At 44.7% G+C, this 19,670-nt stretch overlaps 2 protein-coding genes across 2 annotated transcripts in view; one reads left to right on the top strand and one right to left on the bottom strand.

The window, feature by feature from the left end:
- Window positions 1–4,287: 4,287 nt before the first annotated feature.
- Window positions 4,288–18,532, top strand: LOC135574931 (uncharacterized protein C18orf19 homolog B-like). The gene is made up of 3 exons (XM_065027052.1): window positions 4,288–4,585; window positions 4,743–5,217; window positions 18,505–18,532. The coding sequence occupies exons 2-3, from the start codon at window positions 4,775–4,777 to the stop codon at window positions 18,530–18,532; spliced, it is 471 nt and encodes a 156-aa protein (XP_064883124.1). The 5' UTR covers window positions 4,288–4,585; window positions 4,743–4,774.
- Window positions 18,533–18,588: 56 nt separating this feature from the next.
- Window positions 18,589–19,670, bottom strand: part of LOC135574930 (uncharacterized protein C18orf19 homolog B-like) — a 16,896-nt gene continuing 15,814 nt past the window's right edge. Inside the window, exon 5 of the mRNA XM_065027051.1 lies at window positions 18,589–18,627. Coding sequence (XP_064883123.1) covers window positions 18,589–18,627 — 39 coding nt within the window. The remainder of the gene's footprint in view (window positions 18,628–19,670) is intronic.

Genomic DNA, 19,670 nt, shown 5'->3' with positions numbered 1-19,670 from the left:
GAGAATTGAACCCTGTGGCACCCCCATAGAGACTGCCAGAGGACCGGACAACAGGCCCTCCGATTTGACTCACTGAACTCTATCAGAGTAGTAGTTGGTGAACCAGGCTGTTGAGTCTGTCGATGAGGATGTGGGGATTGACAGAGTCGAAAAAAGCCTTGGCCAGGTCGATGAATATGGCTGCACAGTAATGTCTCTTATCGATGGCGGTTATGATATCGTTTAGGACCTTGGGCGTGGCTGAGGTGCACACCATGACCTGCTCTGAAACCAGATTGCATAGCGAAGAAGGTACGGTGGGATTCTAAATGGTCGGTAATCTGTTTGTTAACTTGGCTTTAGAAGACCTTAGAAAGTCAAGGTAGGATAGATATAGGTCTGTAGCAGTTTGGGTCTAGAGTGTCAACCTGTTGATGGACAGGCCAGAAAAGATTTTTAACAATGTAAAGTTTTGGGGGTGAAGCTTTCATTCAATTCCTGTTGCACACAACAAGCCTCCATTCCCCCTGTCTGGGGATTCATGACTGATTTAAGATGAAATCTTCAACCCTGAAAACTGTCTTATTATTAGTTGGAGAACATGTGCTCTTTATCATAGAATATTAGGTGAAATACTTTAATATATTTTTTTACCCAAGTTACACTACCAACCCATCTATATAAATGTTGGCTGTATTCAATGCTCGGTTTGTGGATCACTAATGACCATTCTGTTTTGGCTGTATTCCTTAATACCTGCTGGTTGTGGATCACTAATGATCATTATGTTGCCACTGGCTGTATTCCTTAATGCCTGCTGGTTGTGGATCACTAATGATCATTCTGTTGCCCCTGGCTGTATTCCTTAATGCCTGCTGGTTGTGGATCACTAATGATCATTCTGTTGCCCTGGCTGTATTCATAATGCCTGCTGGTTGTGGATCACTAATGATCATTCTGTGTGCCCCTGGCTGTATTCCCTTAATGCCTGCTGGTTTGTGGATCACTAATGATCATTCTGTTGCCCCTGGCTGTATTCCCTTAATGCCTGCTGGTTGTGGATCACTAATGATCATTCTGTTGCCCCTGGCTGTATTCCTTAATGCCTGCTGGTTGTGGATCACAAATGATCATTCTGTTGCCACTGGCTGTATTTCTTAATGCCTGTGGTTGTGGATCACTAATGATCATTCTGTTACCACACTGGCTGTATTCCCTTAATGCCTGCTGGTTGTGGATCACTAATGATCATTCTGTTGCCCCTGGCTGTATTCCTTAATGCCTGCTGGTTGTGCTGATCACTAATGATCATTCTGTTGCCACTGGCTGTATTCCTTAATGCCTGCTGGTTGTGCTTCGCCACCTCAGCCCGGCCCACTGTCGTCATAGGGGACCATAGGTAGCAACCCAGTAAAGTTGCATTGGTTATTTATTAAGGACTTGTGGTTGGGCGTGGTAAAGTTGGATCGGTTATTTATTAAGGACTTGTGGTTGGACGTGGGCAAGTTGGTGTGTGGTTCTGCCACAGGGCAGAAATGATAAGCAGGTTGCAGAACATAGAAGGTAAAGGAGATGAGAATACATCTATTAAACCAATAGATCTCAAATAAGGACAATAAGGAAATCTCAATGTAATGATTAACTAAAATATACATGAAAAATAGGAAACAAACAAACGTCTTAACTTGGAAGCACACAACAAAGACTTACAGAACGATCCCTACACCACTGAGTATAATCGGGTCAATCTGCACCTATAGCTACACATCTTCCTTTAGACTTTTCCTTTGTCGAATGGCTGGAAGTTCTCATCATAAATAGTATTTAGTTAAAATGGGTTACCTGTCTCTCTGCTGGACATAATACATTCCTATGGGATTTTCACCCGGCACAGCCAGAAGAGAACTGGCCACCCCTCAGAGCCTGGTTCCTCTCTACCCGGCACAGCCAGAAGAGGACTGGCCACCCCTCTGAGCCTGGTTCCTCTCTACCCGGCACAGCCAGAAGAGGACTGGCCACCCCTCATAGCCTGGTTCCTCTCTACCCGGCACAGCCAGAAGAGGACTGGCCACCCCTCATAGCCTGGTTCCTCTCTACCCGGCACAGCCAGAAGAGGACTGGCCACCTCATACCCTGGTTCCTCTCTGGTTTATAATCTCCACCCCTCATAGCCTGGTTCCTCTCTAGGTTTATAATCTCCACCCGGCACAGCCAGAAGAGGACTGGCCACTCCTCATACCCTGGTTCCTCTCTAGGTTTATAATCTCCACCAGGCACAGTCAGAAGAGGACTGGCCACCCCTCATAGCCTGGTTCCTCTCTAAGTTTCTTCCTAGGTTTTGGCCTTTCTAGAGTTTTCCTAGCCACCGTGCTTCTACACCTGCATTGCTTGCTGTTTTGGGGTTTTAGGCTGAGTTTCTGTACAGCACTTTGAGATATCAGCTGATGTAAGAAGGGCTATATAAATACATTTGATTTGACCTAAAGTGACGTGTACAGGGCAGGTTTCCTGTAATTTGTCTTAAAATTTACACAAATTGTAATACAATGATATAATTATATATCATTACAATCAGTAAACTTCAGGGAACACCAGTATATATATTACTTTTAAGAGTGTTTACATGTGAACTATTGGAACATTTACAAAAAACAGTAATTTTCACCTTCACCATTTTCTACTAAACGTTTAAAGGATATGTACATATGGCATTTTGGGGCCAGTTTTTAGCCCCTCAAACATTTTAAGTCATCATTGGGCTGTATGCACCAATTATGTGTGGAATATATGGCCAAGTGGATCTGGTCCAATATGACCCCCTGCAGCTGAATGGCCGCCATATTGGAAATAGCCGCCAGGGGGTAATGGACTAAATCTGTGATGGCACTATAACCCCAAAAATACTTCTTTAGACATGCCCCAGCTATGTGTGGAATGTGGTGGCTCTATCAGAAAGTCGACTATTCTTTCCGATAACTGCTAGACTACGGTCAAAATGACCTCAATATGACCCCCATAAGGTCTTCCCAGACGGCACACATACATCTCGCCGACGTCGCCCCGATGAATACATTATACATTGGGCTGACGTAGTATGGAGACGTTTGCGCATTGGCAAGATGACGTCACCATTAGATCATATTTGCACTTCAGCCGCTATTTGGTCGACGCACGTCAAAGCTGCTAAGTTATACCGGCATAATAAAATAAAATAAATATGCTAACATTTAGCAGACACCAGTTACATTAGTGAGTGCATACATTTATATACTTTTCTTTTTCATACTTCAACCCCGTGAATGAAACCCACAACGCTGGTATTGCAAGCACCATGCGTTACCAACTGAGCTTACAGGGGACTGTCCTAGACTAAGTGAATTTGTTTGTGGGTAAAATGAAGAGAGACGATTCAGGTTAATGTCAAATTGATTAAACTTTTAACATACCATCAAGTTGTTAAGCGATCTGCAGCACAGAAAAGAGAGAAACGAGGAACAGAGAAACATCACATTGAATATAAGAGGAGGGTGTGCATTGGTTCCATAAAGACGGACGTAAATTTGTTATTACAGGCTAAGTGCAGTGAATATGTGATGACTATATTTACACAAAAAGGTAACATTTGAGTGTTCGTGTACCAACTTGGACACTTACAACATAAAGTGGAACGATGTTGATTATGTTTACAGACGCCTATCGCTGGTTGAAGGTTGTAAAAGCTCTTTCAAAGAAATGGTCATTCTGACCGAAAGGTTCTAGGCATATCGGGAAGTGCTGTTTTTACGCAATTTGCAGACACCAAATCTCGCGACAAATAAACTACGAAATCCGCTGATGCCGTGCGCTGTCCGAGGACACGCGGATTCCCCTCGAGCTCTGCTGTAAGATCTTCTACGACGGACGGTCATTCTGTAGCATGGCTCCTTCACGCTACAGAAAACACTTTTTGACAGGATCAAAAACCTCTTACATTCAATGTATGTATTCCGTTACGTGTCATCTTCGTCACGTAGTTTTACAACTTCCCGAAAAATGTATATATATACACAACTACTTTGCCAAGTGTCGGGCTAGCTAACTTAGCCAGTAAGCAAAACAACCCCAGTTGTCGTTCTGTCAGAATCAGGCTTCAGCCAGACAACTAACGTTAGCTAACCACATCTAAAACTGGCACGTGTTTCCACAGGGTTGTTCTGGAAGCTTTATAAGTGAAGCAAGTTTTTGTCGTCCTCCAGACTCCCCCAATGTCAACCACACAGAAGCCTCTGCGTATGTGACAGCTAGCCAGCTAGCTCTAGAAGGATAACTAAGATGTTTTGCAAGTTCTGTAGCTAACCTTTGCACATAGTAAACTTGGCTAGCTAGCTACTTAGCGAGCAGACTAGCTACTTACTATAGTTGGTTTGCTAGCTAGCTTTTTATTTGCCTTGTTTCGCTATATATCCGAATATGGCTGTGTAGCTAGTTAACTTAGTTCAACCAGAACTTTGGTTGTTTAGCTGAGGATCACCCACAGTAGTGGCTACTGGATTAGTCTGTTGTGTCATTTTATTTGGACGTTTTCATTTCAGGTGTTGGATTAATGGTTGACCTGTTCTAGTTGGAGGTATGTTTTGGTATTATGTCTTATCATCAGATACGTTTCTTCACTCTGATTTATAGCGTTCCTAACTTAATATATACTTATCAACATAAATGATTACTCCTGTTGTAAATGATAGTCATTAGTAAACGATGATGATGATGATGTGTGCTGTCTGCAGGCTCTGTGGTCAAACGTCTCAGGGAGGAGGAGATGCATCGTGTTCTGTCCCAGGGTGCATTGCGGCAGATGGCCTACGTGCGGCCTGTGGTCGTGGGCCTGTCGGTGTGTGAGGCTCGCCTGGCCGTGTCGGTGTGTATTGTAGGCCGCCTGCCCCCCGGGCCCGGCCAGCGCTGGGTCAGTACCTCAGCCTTTAACAGGGCAGTAGAACAGCCCAAGCTCCGGCCGGAGGACCAGGACCCACCCAGCCATCCCCTCAGCCTGGCTGGAACAGAGCCCGTCTATGGGGCAGACTCCTCCAAGCTGCCTGTGGAGGCCCCACCGGAGGCTCCAGAGATAGACCCTCTGCAGGACAAGTCCATTGGTCTGGTCCAGAGGTTCAAGAAGACCTTCAAGCAGTATGGGAAGGTGATGATACCTGTCCATCTCCTGACCTCCAGCGTCTGGTTCGGGACCTTCTACTACGCTGCTATGCAGTAAGTCACCTGTCTCTGGTCTAATCTCCCTGGGGATTCCTACATTAACCCTAAACCACCTGTCTGGTGTACCTCTCCCTGGGGATTCCTACATTAACCCTAAACCACCTGTCTGGTGTACCTCTCCCTGGGGATTCCTACATTAACCCTAAACCACCTGTCTGGTGTTCCTCTCCCTGGGGATTCCATTACTATGGTCTTTTGTTATGAGTCATTTAGCTATACATAGGGCATTTTAGAAGTGCAGTACCATAACTGGTCTTTTGGCCTGAGGTTAATGGCATTTGCTGTTGTGTTCATTGTACAGACTATTACCTAGATACATTCACGGGCCAGTTTATTAGGTACACCCATCTAGTACTGTGTCGAACCCCACTTTGCCTCTACAACAGCCTGAATTCTTCGGGGGGATGGACTAGTGACTAGTTATTTTGCCTGTTAGCGTGCACGGCTGTTGCCATTGCCCTTCGACCGCTCATCAACGAGCTGTTTTCACCCACAGGACTGCTGCTGACTGGATGCGTTTCGCACCGTTCTCAGTAAACCCTAGGACCAGGGGTTCCCAAACTTTTTTTTGGGGCCCTCAACCCTATTTTTATATCTGAAAACTCTCGCGACCACGTGAAAGAAGAAATGCTGTAATTAACAGCCAAAGGTAACTTTTATTTATTTGGGGCTGTGTCAGTCAATAGAAAACCATTCTAACAGTTTCTGATTCTCTTAACTCACCATCACATACTTTTAATGTGGGACTAGGACAGTCAATTAGTCTGACATAATGTGGGACTAGGACAGTCAATTAGTCTGACATAATGTGGGACTAGGACAGTCAATTAGTCTGACATAATGTGGGACTAGGACAGTCAATTAGTCTGACATAATGTAGGCTAGGACAGTCAATTAGTCTGACATAATGTGGGACTAGGACAGTCAGTGTTGACCTGCCAGGCTAGGACAGTCAGTGTCTGACATAATGTGGGACTAGGACAGTCAATTAGTCTGACATAATGTGGGGCTGTGACAGTCAATTAGTCTGACATAATGTGGGGCTGACAGTCAATTAGTCTGACATAATGCCTGATTGGATGATCATTCATTCAGTACTCCATGTGGGGCTGGGACTGAGACAGTCTAATTAGTCTGACATAATGTAGGCTAGGACAGTCAATTAGTCTGACATAATGTGGGGCATGATCAATTAGTCAATAATGTGGAGCTGGGACTAGGACAGTCAATTAGTCTGACATAATGTGGGGCTGGGACAGTCAGTGGTCTGGATGTGGGGCATAATGTGGACAGTCAATTAGTCTACTAGGACAGTCAATTAGTCTGACATAATGTGGGGCTGGGACTAGGACAGTCAATTAGTCTGACATAATGTGGGGCTGTGACAGTCAATTAGTCTGACATAATGTGGGGCTGTGACAGTCAATTAAATGACAAATGTGGGGCTAGGACATCTGACATAATGTGGGGTATGACAGTCAGTGACATAATGTGGGGCTAGGACAGTCAATTGATATCAATTAGTCTGACATAATGTGGGGCTGGGACAGTCAATTAGTCTAGGACAGTCAATTAGTCTGACATAATGTGGGGCTGTGACAGTCAATTAGTCTAGGACAGTCAATTAGTCTGACATAATGTGGGGCTGTGACAGTCAATTAGTCTGACATAATGTGGGACTAGGACAGTCAATTAGTCTGACATAATGTGGGGCTGGGACTAGGACAGTCAATTAGTCTGACATAATGTGGGGCTGTGACAGTCAATTAGTCTGACATAATGTGGGGCTGTGACAGTCAATTAGTCTGATACTAATGGGCTGGGACAGTCATTGATGGCATATGTGGATGTGACAGTCAATTAGTCTGACATAATGTGGGGCTGTGACAGTCAATTGATCTGACCTTATAATGTGGGGCTGGACAGTCAGTGGTCTAGGACAGTCAGCGTTGATCTGACATAATAGGCTGTGGCGATCTAGTAGTCTAGGACAGTCAGTGGTCAACCTGTGTGGGCTGTGACAGTCAATTAGTCTGACATAATGTGGGGCTGGGGCCAATTCATTAGTCTAGGACAGTCAATTAGTCTGACATAATGTGGGGCTGTGACAGTCAATTAGTCTGACATAATGTGGGGCTGTGACAGTCAATTAGTCTGACATAATGTGGGGCTGTGACAGTCAATTAGTCTGACATAATGTGGGACTAGGACAGTCAATTAGTCTGACATAATGTGGGACTGTGACTAGGACAGTCAATTAGTCTGACATAATGTGGGGCTGTGACAGTCAATTAGTCTGACATAATGTGGGGCTGTGACAGTCAATTAGTCTGACATAATGTGGGGCTGTGACTAGGACAGTCAATTAGTCTGACATAATGTGTGACTAGGACAGTCAATTAGTCTGACATAATGTGGGGCTAGGACAGTCAATTAGTCTGACATAATGTGGGACTAGGACAGTCAATTAGTCTGACATAATGTGTGACTAGGACAGTCAATTAGTCTGACATAATGTGGGACTAGGACAGTCAATTAGTCTGACATAATGTGGGGCTAGGACAGTCAATTAGTCTGACATAATGTGGGACTAGGACAGTCAATTAGTCTGACATAATGTGGGGCTGGGACTAGGACAGTCAATTAGTCTGACATAATGTATCTCATCACCACTAATGAGATGGGTGTGCTAGTCAGGGGCGTGGGGCTGTGACTAGGACAGTCAATTGGTCTTGTTTGTAATATATCACCACTAATGAGATGGGTGTGCTAGTCAGGGGCGTGGTCGACAATTGTGCATCATCTAATGAGATGGGTGTGCTATTGTGGTCAGGCGTGGTCGACAGTGTGCCATCATCTAATGAGATGGGTGTGCTAGTCTGGGGCGTGGTCGACAGTGTGCACGTCATCTCTGCTGTCACATCAACCTGGATCCCCATATTTGGTTTTTAATGCAAGACGAGCACTGAAACCAGCTTCACACAGAGAATGAGCTGAGGTACCATGAGTTTTATGGTGCTTTCAAGACAGCAGAACTCAACAAATGAAATATGAGCTGAAATCATGGCGTCAGTGATAGAAAGTGGCCCGAGTTCCAGAGGTGGAATTCTGATTAGGTGCCCGTTTTAAAAAAAATTTCTCCCAGTCGGAGCTAGTTTTCCCCGAGTTCCCAGTAGTCTTGAGCACTGAAGTCGGAAGTTGGAGATTTCCCAGTTCGAGTTGTTTTGAATGCAGCATTACTTCTCAGATGGCAGGATATTGTTATGCCCCTTTGAGCCAGGAACCAAAACTCCTCTGTAGTGACCTGTAAATGCATTTTGGTCACATGACCGCTCCATCAGCTGTTTTGATTTCCCTTACCCGGCGTCAGCTGAGCCAGAGTCAAGCCCAGTTGGGAAGTAGGTGCTCTTCCAAGCATTGGAGGTGAGCAGTCATCCCTGGTGTGGGACACTTCCTGATGCTGTTTGCTGATAGACGGGCACAGCGGAGGAGGGGGCACGGTTCTCTTTTTGAAAGACTCTCTCCAATAATAATGACTTCCTCTGAATCGACTGATGGGTCCTGCTAATCTGTAGCATGTTTTGTATTCCTCCCCCTGCATGCTTGCGTTCCAGGTTCCCAAATATGTCTGTTACAGGCAAGGAGACATTTTCTTCTCATCACACAGAAAGTCAACAAAGATTTTAATTGTTTATTTTGTTCAGGGGCAGAACAACAGATTTTTGCCTTATCAGCATGGGGATTCGATCTAGCAACCTTTTCGGTTACTGGCCCAGCACTCTAACCACTATGCTGTGAAAAATGCAAAAATGATTTTGGGTGAAGTTGGGTGAGCGGTATAAACCAATCAGAATGGAGAAAAGACCCATTGAAATCATGTAGAATGAAACAGTATAAACCAATCAGAATGGAGAAAAGACTCATTGAAATCATTTAGAATGAACAGTATAAACCAATCAGAATGGAAGAAAGACTCATTGAAATCATTTTAGAATGAACAGTATAAACCAATCAGAATGGAGAAAGACTCATTGAAATCATTTAGAATGAACAGTATAAACCAATCAGAATGGAGAAGAAAGACCCATTGAAATCATGTAGAATGAACAGTATAAACCAATCAGAATGGAGAAAACCCATTGAAATCATGTAGAATGAACAGTATAAACCAATCAGAATGGAGAAAGACCCCATTGAAATCATAGAATGAACAGTATAAACCAATCAGAATGGAGAAAGACTCATTGAAATCATTTAGAATGAACAGTATAAACCAAATCAGAATGGAGAAAGACTCATTGAAATCATTTAGAATGAACAGTATAAACCAATCAGAATGGAGAAAAGTCCCATTGAAATCATTTAGAATGAACAAGTATAAACCAATCAGAATGGAGAAAGACCCATTGAAATCATGGCAAATGTATGTGTTGCCACCCTAAGGTCACTACTCACTTAAAGTACGAACATTTATTAATCAAAAACGCAAAATACTGTAAAAATATGATGATATTTTGGTCTTACTATAATATAGCTAGATAAACTGCACATTTTAGTGGCATTTTATTGTCCCCCAGCACAAGGTGCACCTGCGTAATGATCATGCTGTTTAATCAGCTTCTTTTATATGCCACACCTGTCCAGGTGGATGGATTATCTTGGTAAGCAGAAATGCTCACTAACAGAGATGTCACCAAATGTGAGCACAACATTTTGAGAAATCAGCTTTTTTGTGCGTATGGAACATTTCTGGGATCTTTATTTCAGCTCATGAAAAATGGACACTTTACAGGTTTATTTTTTGTTCGTGTAGTTTATAATGCAAGTTACCTGTTGCGTATATCCTAGAGCATAAGCTGGGAGTCGGTCAAGCCTCTCTAGCTATAGTATACATTGTTTGTTTAACAGTGTTATCTGACAAAGGTATTGATGTGAGTTTCTGTGCCTCTGCCTCACCACTCATTGTTTTCACCATATCTGCAATAGTGTAGCTAGTCATTCACCATGGGAGTGATTCAGTAGTGTGTAGTTTCATAGTGTAGCTAGTCATTCACCTTGGGAATGATTCAGTAGTGTGTAGCTAGTCATTCACCTTGGGAATGATTCAGTAGTGTGTAGCTAGTCATTCACCTTGGGAATGATTCAGTAGTGTGTAGCTAGTCATTCACCTTGGGAATGATTCAGTAGTGTGTAGCTAGTCATTCACCTTGGGAATGATTCAGTAGTGTGTAGCTAGTGATTCACCATGGGAATGATTCAGTAGTGTGTAGCTAGTGATTCACCATGGGAATGATTCAATAGTGTGTAGCTAGTGATTCACCATGGGAGTGATTCAGTAGTGTGTAGTTTCATAGTGTAGCTAGTCATTCACCATGGGAATGATTCAGTAGTGTGTAGTTTCATAGTGTAGCTAGTCATTCACCATGGGAATGATTCAGTAGTGTGTAGCTAGTCATTCACCATGGGAGTGATTCATAGTGTAGCTAGTCATTCACCTTGGGAGTGATTCAGTAGTGTGTGGTTTCATAGTGTAGCTAGTCATTCACCTTGGGAGTGATTCAGTAGTGTGTAGCTAGTGATTCACCATGGGAATGATTCAGTAGTGTGTAGCTAGTGATTCACCATGGGAGTGATTCATAGTGTAGCTAGTCATTCACCTTGGGAGTGATTCAGTAGTGTAGTTTCATAGTGTAGCTAGTCATTCACCTTGGGAGTGATTCAGTAGTGTGTAGCTAGTCATTCACCATGGGAATGATTCAGTAGTGTGTAGTTTCATAGTGTAGCTAGTGATTCACCATGGGAATGATTCAATAGTGTGTAGTTTCATAGTGTAGCTAGTCATTCACCATGGGAGTGATTCAGTAGTGTGTAGCTAGTCATTCACCATGGGAGTGATTCATAGTGTAGCTAGTCATTCACCTTGGGAGTGATTCAGTAGTGTGGTTTCATAGTGTAGCTAGTCATTCACCATGGGAATGATTCAATAGTGTGTGGTTTCATAGTGTAGCTAGTCATTCACCTTGGGAATGATTCAGTAGTGTGGTTTCATAGTGTAGCTAGTCATTCACCATGGGAGTGATTCAGTAGTGTGTAGTTTCATAGTGTAGCTAGTCATTCACCATGGGAATGATTCAGTAGTGTGTAGCTAGTGATTCACCATGGGAGTGATTCATAGTGTAGCTAGTCATTCACCTTGGGAGTGATTCAGTAGTGTAGTTTCATAGTGTAGCTAGTCATTCACCATGGGAGTGATTCAGTAGTGTGGTTTCATAGTGTAGCTAGTCATTCACCATGGGAATGATTCAATAGTGTGTGGTTTCATAGTGTAGCTAGTCATTCACCTTGGGAATGATTCAGTAGTGTGTGGTTTCATAGTGTAGCTAGTCATTCACCTTGGGAGTGATTCAGTAGTGTGTAGCTAGTGATTCACCATGGGAATGATTCAGTAGTGTGTAGCTAGTGATTCACCATGGGAGTGATTCATAGTGTAGCTAGTCATTCACCTTGGGAGTGATTCAGTAGTGTAGTTTCATAGTGTAGCTAGTCATTCACCTTGGGAGTGATTCAGTAGTGTGTAGCTAGTCATTCACCATGGGAGTGATTCATAGTGTAGCTAGTCATTCACCTTGGGAATGATTCAGTAGTGTGTAGCTAGTCATTCACCTTGGGAATGATTCAGTAGTGTGTAGCTAGTGATTCACCATGGGAATGATTCAGTAGTGTGTAGCTAGTGATTCACCATGGGAATGATTCAATAGTGTGTAGCTAGTGATTCACCATGGGAGTGATTCAGTAGTGTGTAGTTTCATAGTGTAGCTAGTCATTCACCATGGGAATGATTCAGTAGTGTGTAGTTTCATAGTGTAGCTAGTCATTCACCATGGGAATGATTCAGTAGTGTGTAGCTAGTCATTCACCATGGGAGTGATTCATAGTGTAGCTAGTCATTCACCTTGGGAGTGATTCAGTAGTGTGTGGTTTCATAGTGTAGCTAGTCATTCACCTTGGGAGTGATTCAGTAGTGTGTAGCTAGTGATTCACCATGGGAATGATTCAGTAGTGTGTAGCTAGTGATTCACCATGGGAGTGATTCATAGTGTAGCTAGTCATTCACCTTGGGAGTGATTCAGTAGTGTAGTTTCATAGTGTAGCTAGTCATTCACCTTGGGAGTGATTCAGTAGTGTGTAGCTAGTCATTCACCATGGGAATGATTCAGTAGTGTGTAGTTTCATAGTGTAGCTAGTGATTCACCATGGGAATGATTCAATAGTGTGTAGTTTCATAGTGTAGCTAGTCATTCACCATGGGAGTGATTCAGTAGTGTGTAGCTAGTCATTCACCATGGGAGTGATTCATAGTGTAGCTAGTCATTCACCTTGGGAGTGATTCAGTAGTGTGGTTTCATAGTGTAGCTAGTCATTCACCATGGGAATGATTCAATAGTGTGTGGTTTCATAGTGTAGCTAGTCATTCACCTTGGGAATGATTCAGTAGTGTGGTTTCATAGTGTAGCTAGTCATTCACCATGGGAGTGATTCAGTAGTGTGTAGTTTCATAGTGTAGCTAGTCATTCACCATGGGAATGATTCAGTAGTGTGTAGCTAGTGATTCACCATGGGAGTGATTCATAGTGTAGCTAGTCATTCACCTTGGGAGTGATTCAGTAGTGTAGTTTCATAGTGTAGCTAGTCATTCACCATGGGAGTGATTCAGTAGTGTGGTTTCATAGTGTAGCTAGTCATTCACCATGGGAATGATTCAATAGTGTGTGGTTTCATAGTGTAGCTAGTCATTCACCTTGGGAATGATTCAGTAGTGTGTGGTTTCATAGTGTAGCTAGTCATTCACCTTGGGAATGATTCAGTAGTGTGGTTTCATAGTGTAGCTAGTCATTCACCATGGGAGTGATTCAGTAGTGTGTAGTTTCATAGTGTAGCTAGTCATTCACCATGGGAATGATTCAGTAGTGTGTAGCTAGTGATTCACCATGGGAGTGATTCATAGTGTAGCTAGTCATTCACCTTGGGAGTGATTCAGTAGTGTAGTTTCATAGTGTAGCTAGTCATTCACCATGGGAGTGATTCAGTAGTGTGGTTTCATAGTGTAGCTAGTCATTCACCATGGGAATGATTCAATAGTGTGTGGTTTCATAGTGTAGCTAGTCATTCACCTTGGGAATGATTCAGTAGTGTGTGGTTTCATAGTGTAGCTAGTCATTCACCTTGGGAATGATTCAGTAGTGTGTGGTTTCATAGTGTAGCTAGTCATTCACCTTGGGAATGATTCAATAGTGTAGCTAGTCATTCACCATGGGAATGATTCAGTAGTGTGTGGTTTCATAGTGTAGCTAGTCATTCACCTTGGGAATGATTCAGTAGTGTGGTTTCATAGTGTAGCTAGTCATTCACCATGGGAGTGATTCAGTAGTGTGTAGTTTCATAGTGTAGCTAGTCATTCACCATGGGAATGATTCAGTAGTGTGGTTTCATAGTGTAGCTAGTCATTCACCTTGGGAATGATTCAGTAGTGTGTAGTTTCATAGTGTAGCTAGTCATTCACCTTGGGAATGATTCAGTAGTGTGTAGTTTCATAGTGTAGCTAGTCATTCACCTTGGGAATGATTCAGTAGTGTGTGGTTTCATAGTGTAGCTAGTCATTCACCTTGGGAATGATTCAGTAGTGTGTGGTTTCATAGTGTAGCTAGTCATTCACCTTGGGAGTGATTCAGTAGTGTGTAGTTTCATAGTGTAGCTAGTGATTCACCATGGGAATGATGCAATACTTGTTAGTGTCAGACACCAGGGAATCAATAACTGATGTGTTGAAACCAAGTTGAAGGGGGCTGTAGTTTGCAGTCCTGTCCAGCGGAGGTCCTTTCTGGTCTGAATGTTGGTGGAAAGTGTCTCCACATCCTCGTCCTGCACAGTGAGCCAACGCCCCTCTGCCTCTGCCTCTGTCTCCACATCCTCGTCCTGCACAGTGAGCCAACGCCCCTCTGCCTCTGTCTGTGTCTCCACATCCTCGTCCTGCACAGTGTGCCAACGCCCTCTGCCTCTGTCTGTGTCTCCACATCCTCGTCCTGCACAGTGTGCCAACGCCCTCTACCTCTGTCTGTGTCTCCACATCCTCGGTCCTGCACAGTGTGCCAACGCCCTCTACCTCTGTCTGTGTCTCCACATCCTCGTCCTGCACAGTGTGCCAACGCCCCTCTACCTCTGTCTGTGTCTCCACATCCTCGTCCTGCACAGTGTGCCAACGCCCTCTGTCTGTGTCTCCACATCCTCGTCCTGCACAGTGTGCCAACGCCCTCTGTCAGTGTCTCCACATCCTCGTCCTGCACAGTGTGCCAACGCCCCTCTACCTCTGTCAGTGTCTCCACATCCTCGTCCTGCACAGTGTGCCAACGCCCCTCTGTCAGTGTCTCCACATCCTCGCTCTTGCACAGTGTGCCAACGCCCTCTACCTCTGTCTGTGTCTCCACATCCTCGTCCTGCACAGTGTGCCAACGCCCCTCTACCTCTGTCTGTGTCTCCACATCCTCGTCCTGCACAGTGTGCCAACGCCCCTCTACCTCTGTCTGTGTCTCCACATCCTCGTCCTGCACAGTGTGCCAACGCCCCTCTGCCTCTGTCTCCACATCCTCGTCCTGCACAGTGTGCCAACGCCCCTCTGCCTCTGTCTGTGTCTCCACATCCTCGTCCTGCACAGTGTGCCAACGCCCCTCTACCTCTGTCTGTGTCTCCACATCCTCGTCCTGCACAGTGTGCCAACGCCCTCTACCTCTGTCTGTGTCTCCACATCCTCGTCCTGCACAGTGTGCCAACGCCCTCTACCTCTGTCTGTGTCTCCACATCCTCGTCCTGCACAGTGTGCCAACGCCCCTCTGCCTCTGTCTGTGTCTCCACATCCTCGCTCCTGCACAGTGTGCCAACGCCCCTCTACCTCTGTCTGTGTCTCCACATCCTCGTCCTGCACAGTGTGCCAACGCCCTCTATCTCTTGTCAGTGTCTCCACATCCTCGTCCTGCACAGTGTGCCAACGCCCCTCTGTCTGTGTCTCCACATCCTCGTCCTGCACAGTGTGCCAACGCCCTCTGTCAGTGTCTCCACATCCTCGTCCTGCACAGTGTGCCAACGCCCCTCTACCTCTGTCAGTGTCTCCACATCCTCGTCCTGCACAGTGTGCCAACGCCCCTCTGTCAGTGTCTCCACATCCTCGTCTTGCACAGTGTGCCAACGCCCCTCTACCTCTGTCTGTGTCTCCACATCCTCGTCCTGCACAGTGTGCCAACGCCCCTCTACCTCTGTCTGTGTCTCCACATCCTCGTCCTGCACAGTGTGCCAACGCCCCTCTGCCTCTGTCTCCACATCCTCGTCCTGCACAGTGTGCCAACGCCAACGCCCCTCTACCTCTGTCTGTCTCCACATCCTCGTCCTGCACAGTGTGCCAACGCCCCTCTGCCTCCATGTCTGCAGGTTTCACACTTCCCCTCCTCCGCTTCTCTGTCAGTGTCTTCACACCTCTCGATGGCCGGGTAGGTGTGGAGCCGGAGACAGCAAGGGTCTGGCTGGATGAACCAGCTTCAGTCGGGGATGGGCACCTTGACACTGGGGGCTCCCAGCCAGAGTCAGTGGCACTGGGGGCTCCCAGCCGGAGTCAGTGGCACTGGGGGCTCCCAGCCGGAGTCAGTGGCACTGGGGGCTCCCAGCCGGAGTCAGTGGCACTGGGGGCTCCCAGCCGGAGTCAGTGGCACTGGGGGCTCCCAGCCGGAGTCAGTGGCACTGGGGGCTCCCAGCCGGAGTCAGTGGCACTGGGGGCTCCCAGCCGGAGTCAGTGGCACTGGGGGCTCCCAGCCGGAGTCAGTGGCGCTGGGGGCTCCCAGCCGGAGTCAGTGGCGCTGGGGGCTCCCAGCCGGAGTCAGTGGCACTGGGGGCTCCCAGCCGGAGTCAGTGGCACTGGGGGCTCCCAGCCGGAGTCAGTGAAACAAAGAAATTCAGCTAGAATACGTTCACGTCTGAGCCCTGTGTCAACACGTAAAGTAAACACATGTGTATTATATAGAGTAGAGGGAACACAATCACTATGGTGAGGTGCTGTTCCATTCCATTTTTAGATATAAATACACAGTCTAGCCAATGTGTACTTTACACTTTTCATTACTGATTATATATTGCAAATAAAAAACAACGGCATTCGGCATGAGAAGAACTTACCAGTCCAAAACGATGTGGAGTCTCGTGCAAAAACACGTCTCGTGTCTGTGAGCCGACGTGCTCGCTCACAGGCTCGTGGTCCTAATCGCAACTCTCTCACTTTCCCTATCGATGTCTTCTATCGTCTGGTGTAAATCTGTAAACCTAGACTTTGATTAGCTTTTCCTGATTTTAATTCGCCATAATGTTTTATATGAAAAGTGCTGTAAAATGCTCTTTATCAAATATTGCTGTGCGTAACGAGCGGGGCTGCTTCAACTCAGATCTTTAATGGCGAATGAACCTTTTTACTACGAGAAGGCTGGTCTTCCAACATTTAACCATTTGCCGTTTACCTCAGCTCATTGGCTATCGACCTGAGCTAGAGTTCTAGACGATCAGTGGTCATTGGGCCAAAAATACCACAATAAAATCAACGAAACACCACTCGTATCATTGGTGCGCAATGAGGTCATTGCTTAGTGTCTTCAAATCGGTTTCTTTGGGTCAATGCGTCCTTGAAGAACCGTCAAGTCTGGTTGTGTTACTAACAACCAGAGGATTATAAAACAACCATGACTGGATAAACGTGCGTTTCAGTGTAATTACATCGACTGTTTCATCGATAGTTAAATGAGGACGGAATTCACGACACCAAGCGGTTTACAAAAGCGTTTCGTGTGTTAGGCTTTAAAAAAAAATGGATTTTTATCGAAGAAAACGGCACTGCATTTGATCACTGGGATCTGGCAAATTAGCCGTCCGGTACAAGATTCTTTTGAATGATGCCAGACACTTGTATTTGATGTCAGACACTTGTATCTATGATGTCAGACACTTGTATTTATGATGTCAGACACTTGTATTTGCTGATGCCAGACACTTGTCTATGATGTCAGACACTTGTATCTATGATGTCAGACACTTGTATTTAGGATGTCAGACACTTGTATCTATGATGTCAGACACTTGTATCTATGATGTCAGACACTTGTATCTATGATGTCAGACACTTGTATCTATGATGTCAGACACTTGTATTTAGGATGTCAGACACTATGATGTCAGACACTTGTATCTATGATGTCAGACACTTGTATTTAGGATGTCAGACACTTGTATCTATGATGTCAGACACTTGTATTTCCATTCATGTTTAATATCACCATTTCTTATTTTGAATTTGACGCTCTGCAATTTCACCGGATGTTGTTGAATTTGATCCCGCTGGCGGGAAACCGTGTGCTAATTCAGGGCTTGTAATGAAGCATTCCACAGTAAGGGGATCCGTGTGCTAATTCAGGGCTTGTAATGAAGCATTCCACAGTAAGGGGGTCCGTGTGCTAATTCAGGGCTTGTAATGAAGCATTCCACAGTAAGGGGGTCCGTGTGCTAATTCAGGGCTTGTAATTAAGCATTCCACAGTAAGGGGAAACCGTGTGCTAATTCAGGGCTTGTAATTAAGCATTCCACAGTAAGGGGAAACCGTGTGCTAATTCAGGGCTTGTATTGAAGCATTCCACAGTAAGGGGGTCCGTGTGCTAATTCAGGGCTTGTAATGAAGCATTCCACAGTAAAGGGCTACACTTGTCTACACCTGTATTCTGCGTTTGTGACAAAACAGTCAAGTGCTTTTCCCATGATCTAAGGGCACTCTAGTTGAATTGTATCTTTAAAAAAAATTGTAATCATTTTCATTTAGATTTTAAAGCTTAACCACATTACAATGTTTAAAGATGAAATTATAATCTAACAGTAACAGAATGTCTGTCTGCCACGGCCATGTGACTCACTGTTTTCCATTTGTGACTCACTGGCCACTGTTTATGTTTCATGTGAAGCTACCCGGTTTGGTGAAACCTGTAGGGTGGTGTTCACCTGTGGATATAAAGTTAACTGGCTGGATACTGTATCTGTGAGTATGTTCATGTGAAGGCACAGTATCTGGCCTGAGTTAGCATTATCTGGCTACACTCGCATTGACACAGTATCTGGCCTGAAACCTCGCTGGATATGACACAGTATCTGGCCTAAAACCTGTTGGATATGACACAGTATCTGGCCTGAGTTAACCTGTTTATTCCACAGGGGAGTGAATGTGGTGCACTCGCATTAACATCTGCTAACCATGTGTATGTGACAAATAAAATAAAATTGTTTTATGACACAGTATCAGCCTGAGAACCTGTTTATTCCACAGTTGGTGCTTTTCTGGAGTTCATTGGTTTACCAGAGAAGATCGTTGGTCTGCTGAATCACTCTTCTGGCGGCTATGCCCTCCTGCCTACGCCATGTACAAGGTAATACTCCCTGCCTACTCCATGTACAAATTAATACTCCTGTCTACCATGTACAAGGTAATACTCCCTGCCTACTCCATGTACAAGGTAATACTCCTGCCTCATGCCATGTGCAAGGTAATACTCAAGTCTACTCCATGTACAAGGTAAAGTACTCCCCTGTCTACTCCATGTACAAGGTAATACTCCCTGTCTACTCCATGTACAAAGGTAATGCTCCTGTCTACGCCATGTACAAGGTAATACTCCTGTCTACTCCATGTACAAGGTTAGAATACTCCATGTCTACTCCATGTACAGGTAATACTCCTGTCTACTCCATGTACAATGCTCACTATGACTTGTACAGGGTAAGAATACTCACTGACTATGACTTGTACAGGATAAGAATACTCACTGACTGACTTGTACAGGGTAAGAATACTCACTATGACTTGTACAAGGTAAGAATACTCACTATGACTTGTACAGGGTAAGAATACTCACTATGACTTGTACAGGGTAAGAATACTCACTGACTGACTTGTACAGGATAAGAATACTCACTGACTGACTTGTACAGGGTAAGAATACTCACTATGACTTGTACAAGGTAAGAATACTCACTATGACTTGTACAGGGTAAGAATACTCACTCACTGTGACTTGTACAGGGTAAGAATACTCACTGACTATGACTTGTACAGGGTAAGAATACTCACTCACTATGACTTGTACAAGGTAAGAATACTCACTAACTATGACTTGTACAGGATAAGAATACTCACTATGACTTGTACAAGGTAAGAATACTCACTATGACTTGTACAAGGTAAGAATACTCACTCACTGTGACTTGTACAGGATAAGAATACTCACTATGACTTGTACAGGGTAAGAATACTCACTCACTATGACTTGTACAGGGTAAGAATACTCACTCACTGTGACTTGTACAGGGTAAGAATACTCACT

Source organism: Oncorhynchus nerka, linkage group LG14 (assembly GCF_034236695.1).
Source record: "Oncorhynchus nerka isolate Pitt River linkage group LG14, Oner_Uvic_2.0, whole genome shotgun sequence".
Taxonomy (NCBI): domain Eukaryota; kingdom Metazoa; phylum Chordata; class Actinopteri; order Salmoniformes; family Salmonidae; genus Oncorhynchus; species Oncorhynchus nerka.
The sequence above is the reverse complement of the archived record's forward strand: the minus strand, read 5'-3'. Positions and strand labels throughout refer to the sequence as shown.

Coding starts and splice junctions, on each gene's coding strand:
- LOC135574931 (XM_065027052.1), top strand. CDS start 4,775: ATGCATCGTGTTCTGTCCCAGGGTGCATTGCGGCAGATGGCCTACGTG. Junction 5,218..18,504: donor TTCTACTACGCTGCTATGCA/GTAAGTCACCTG, acceptor TTTATTCCACAG/GGGAGTGAATGTGGTGCACT.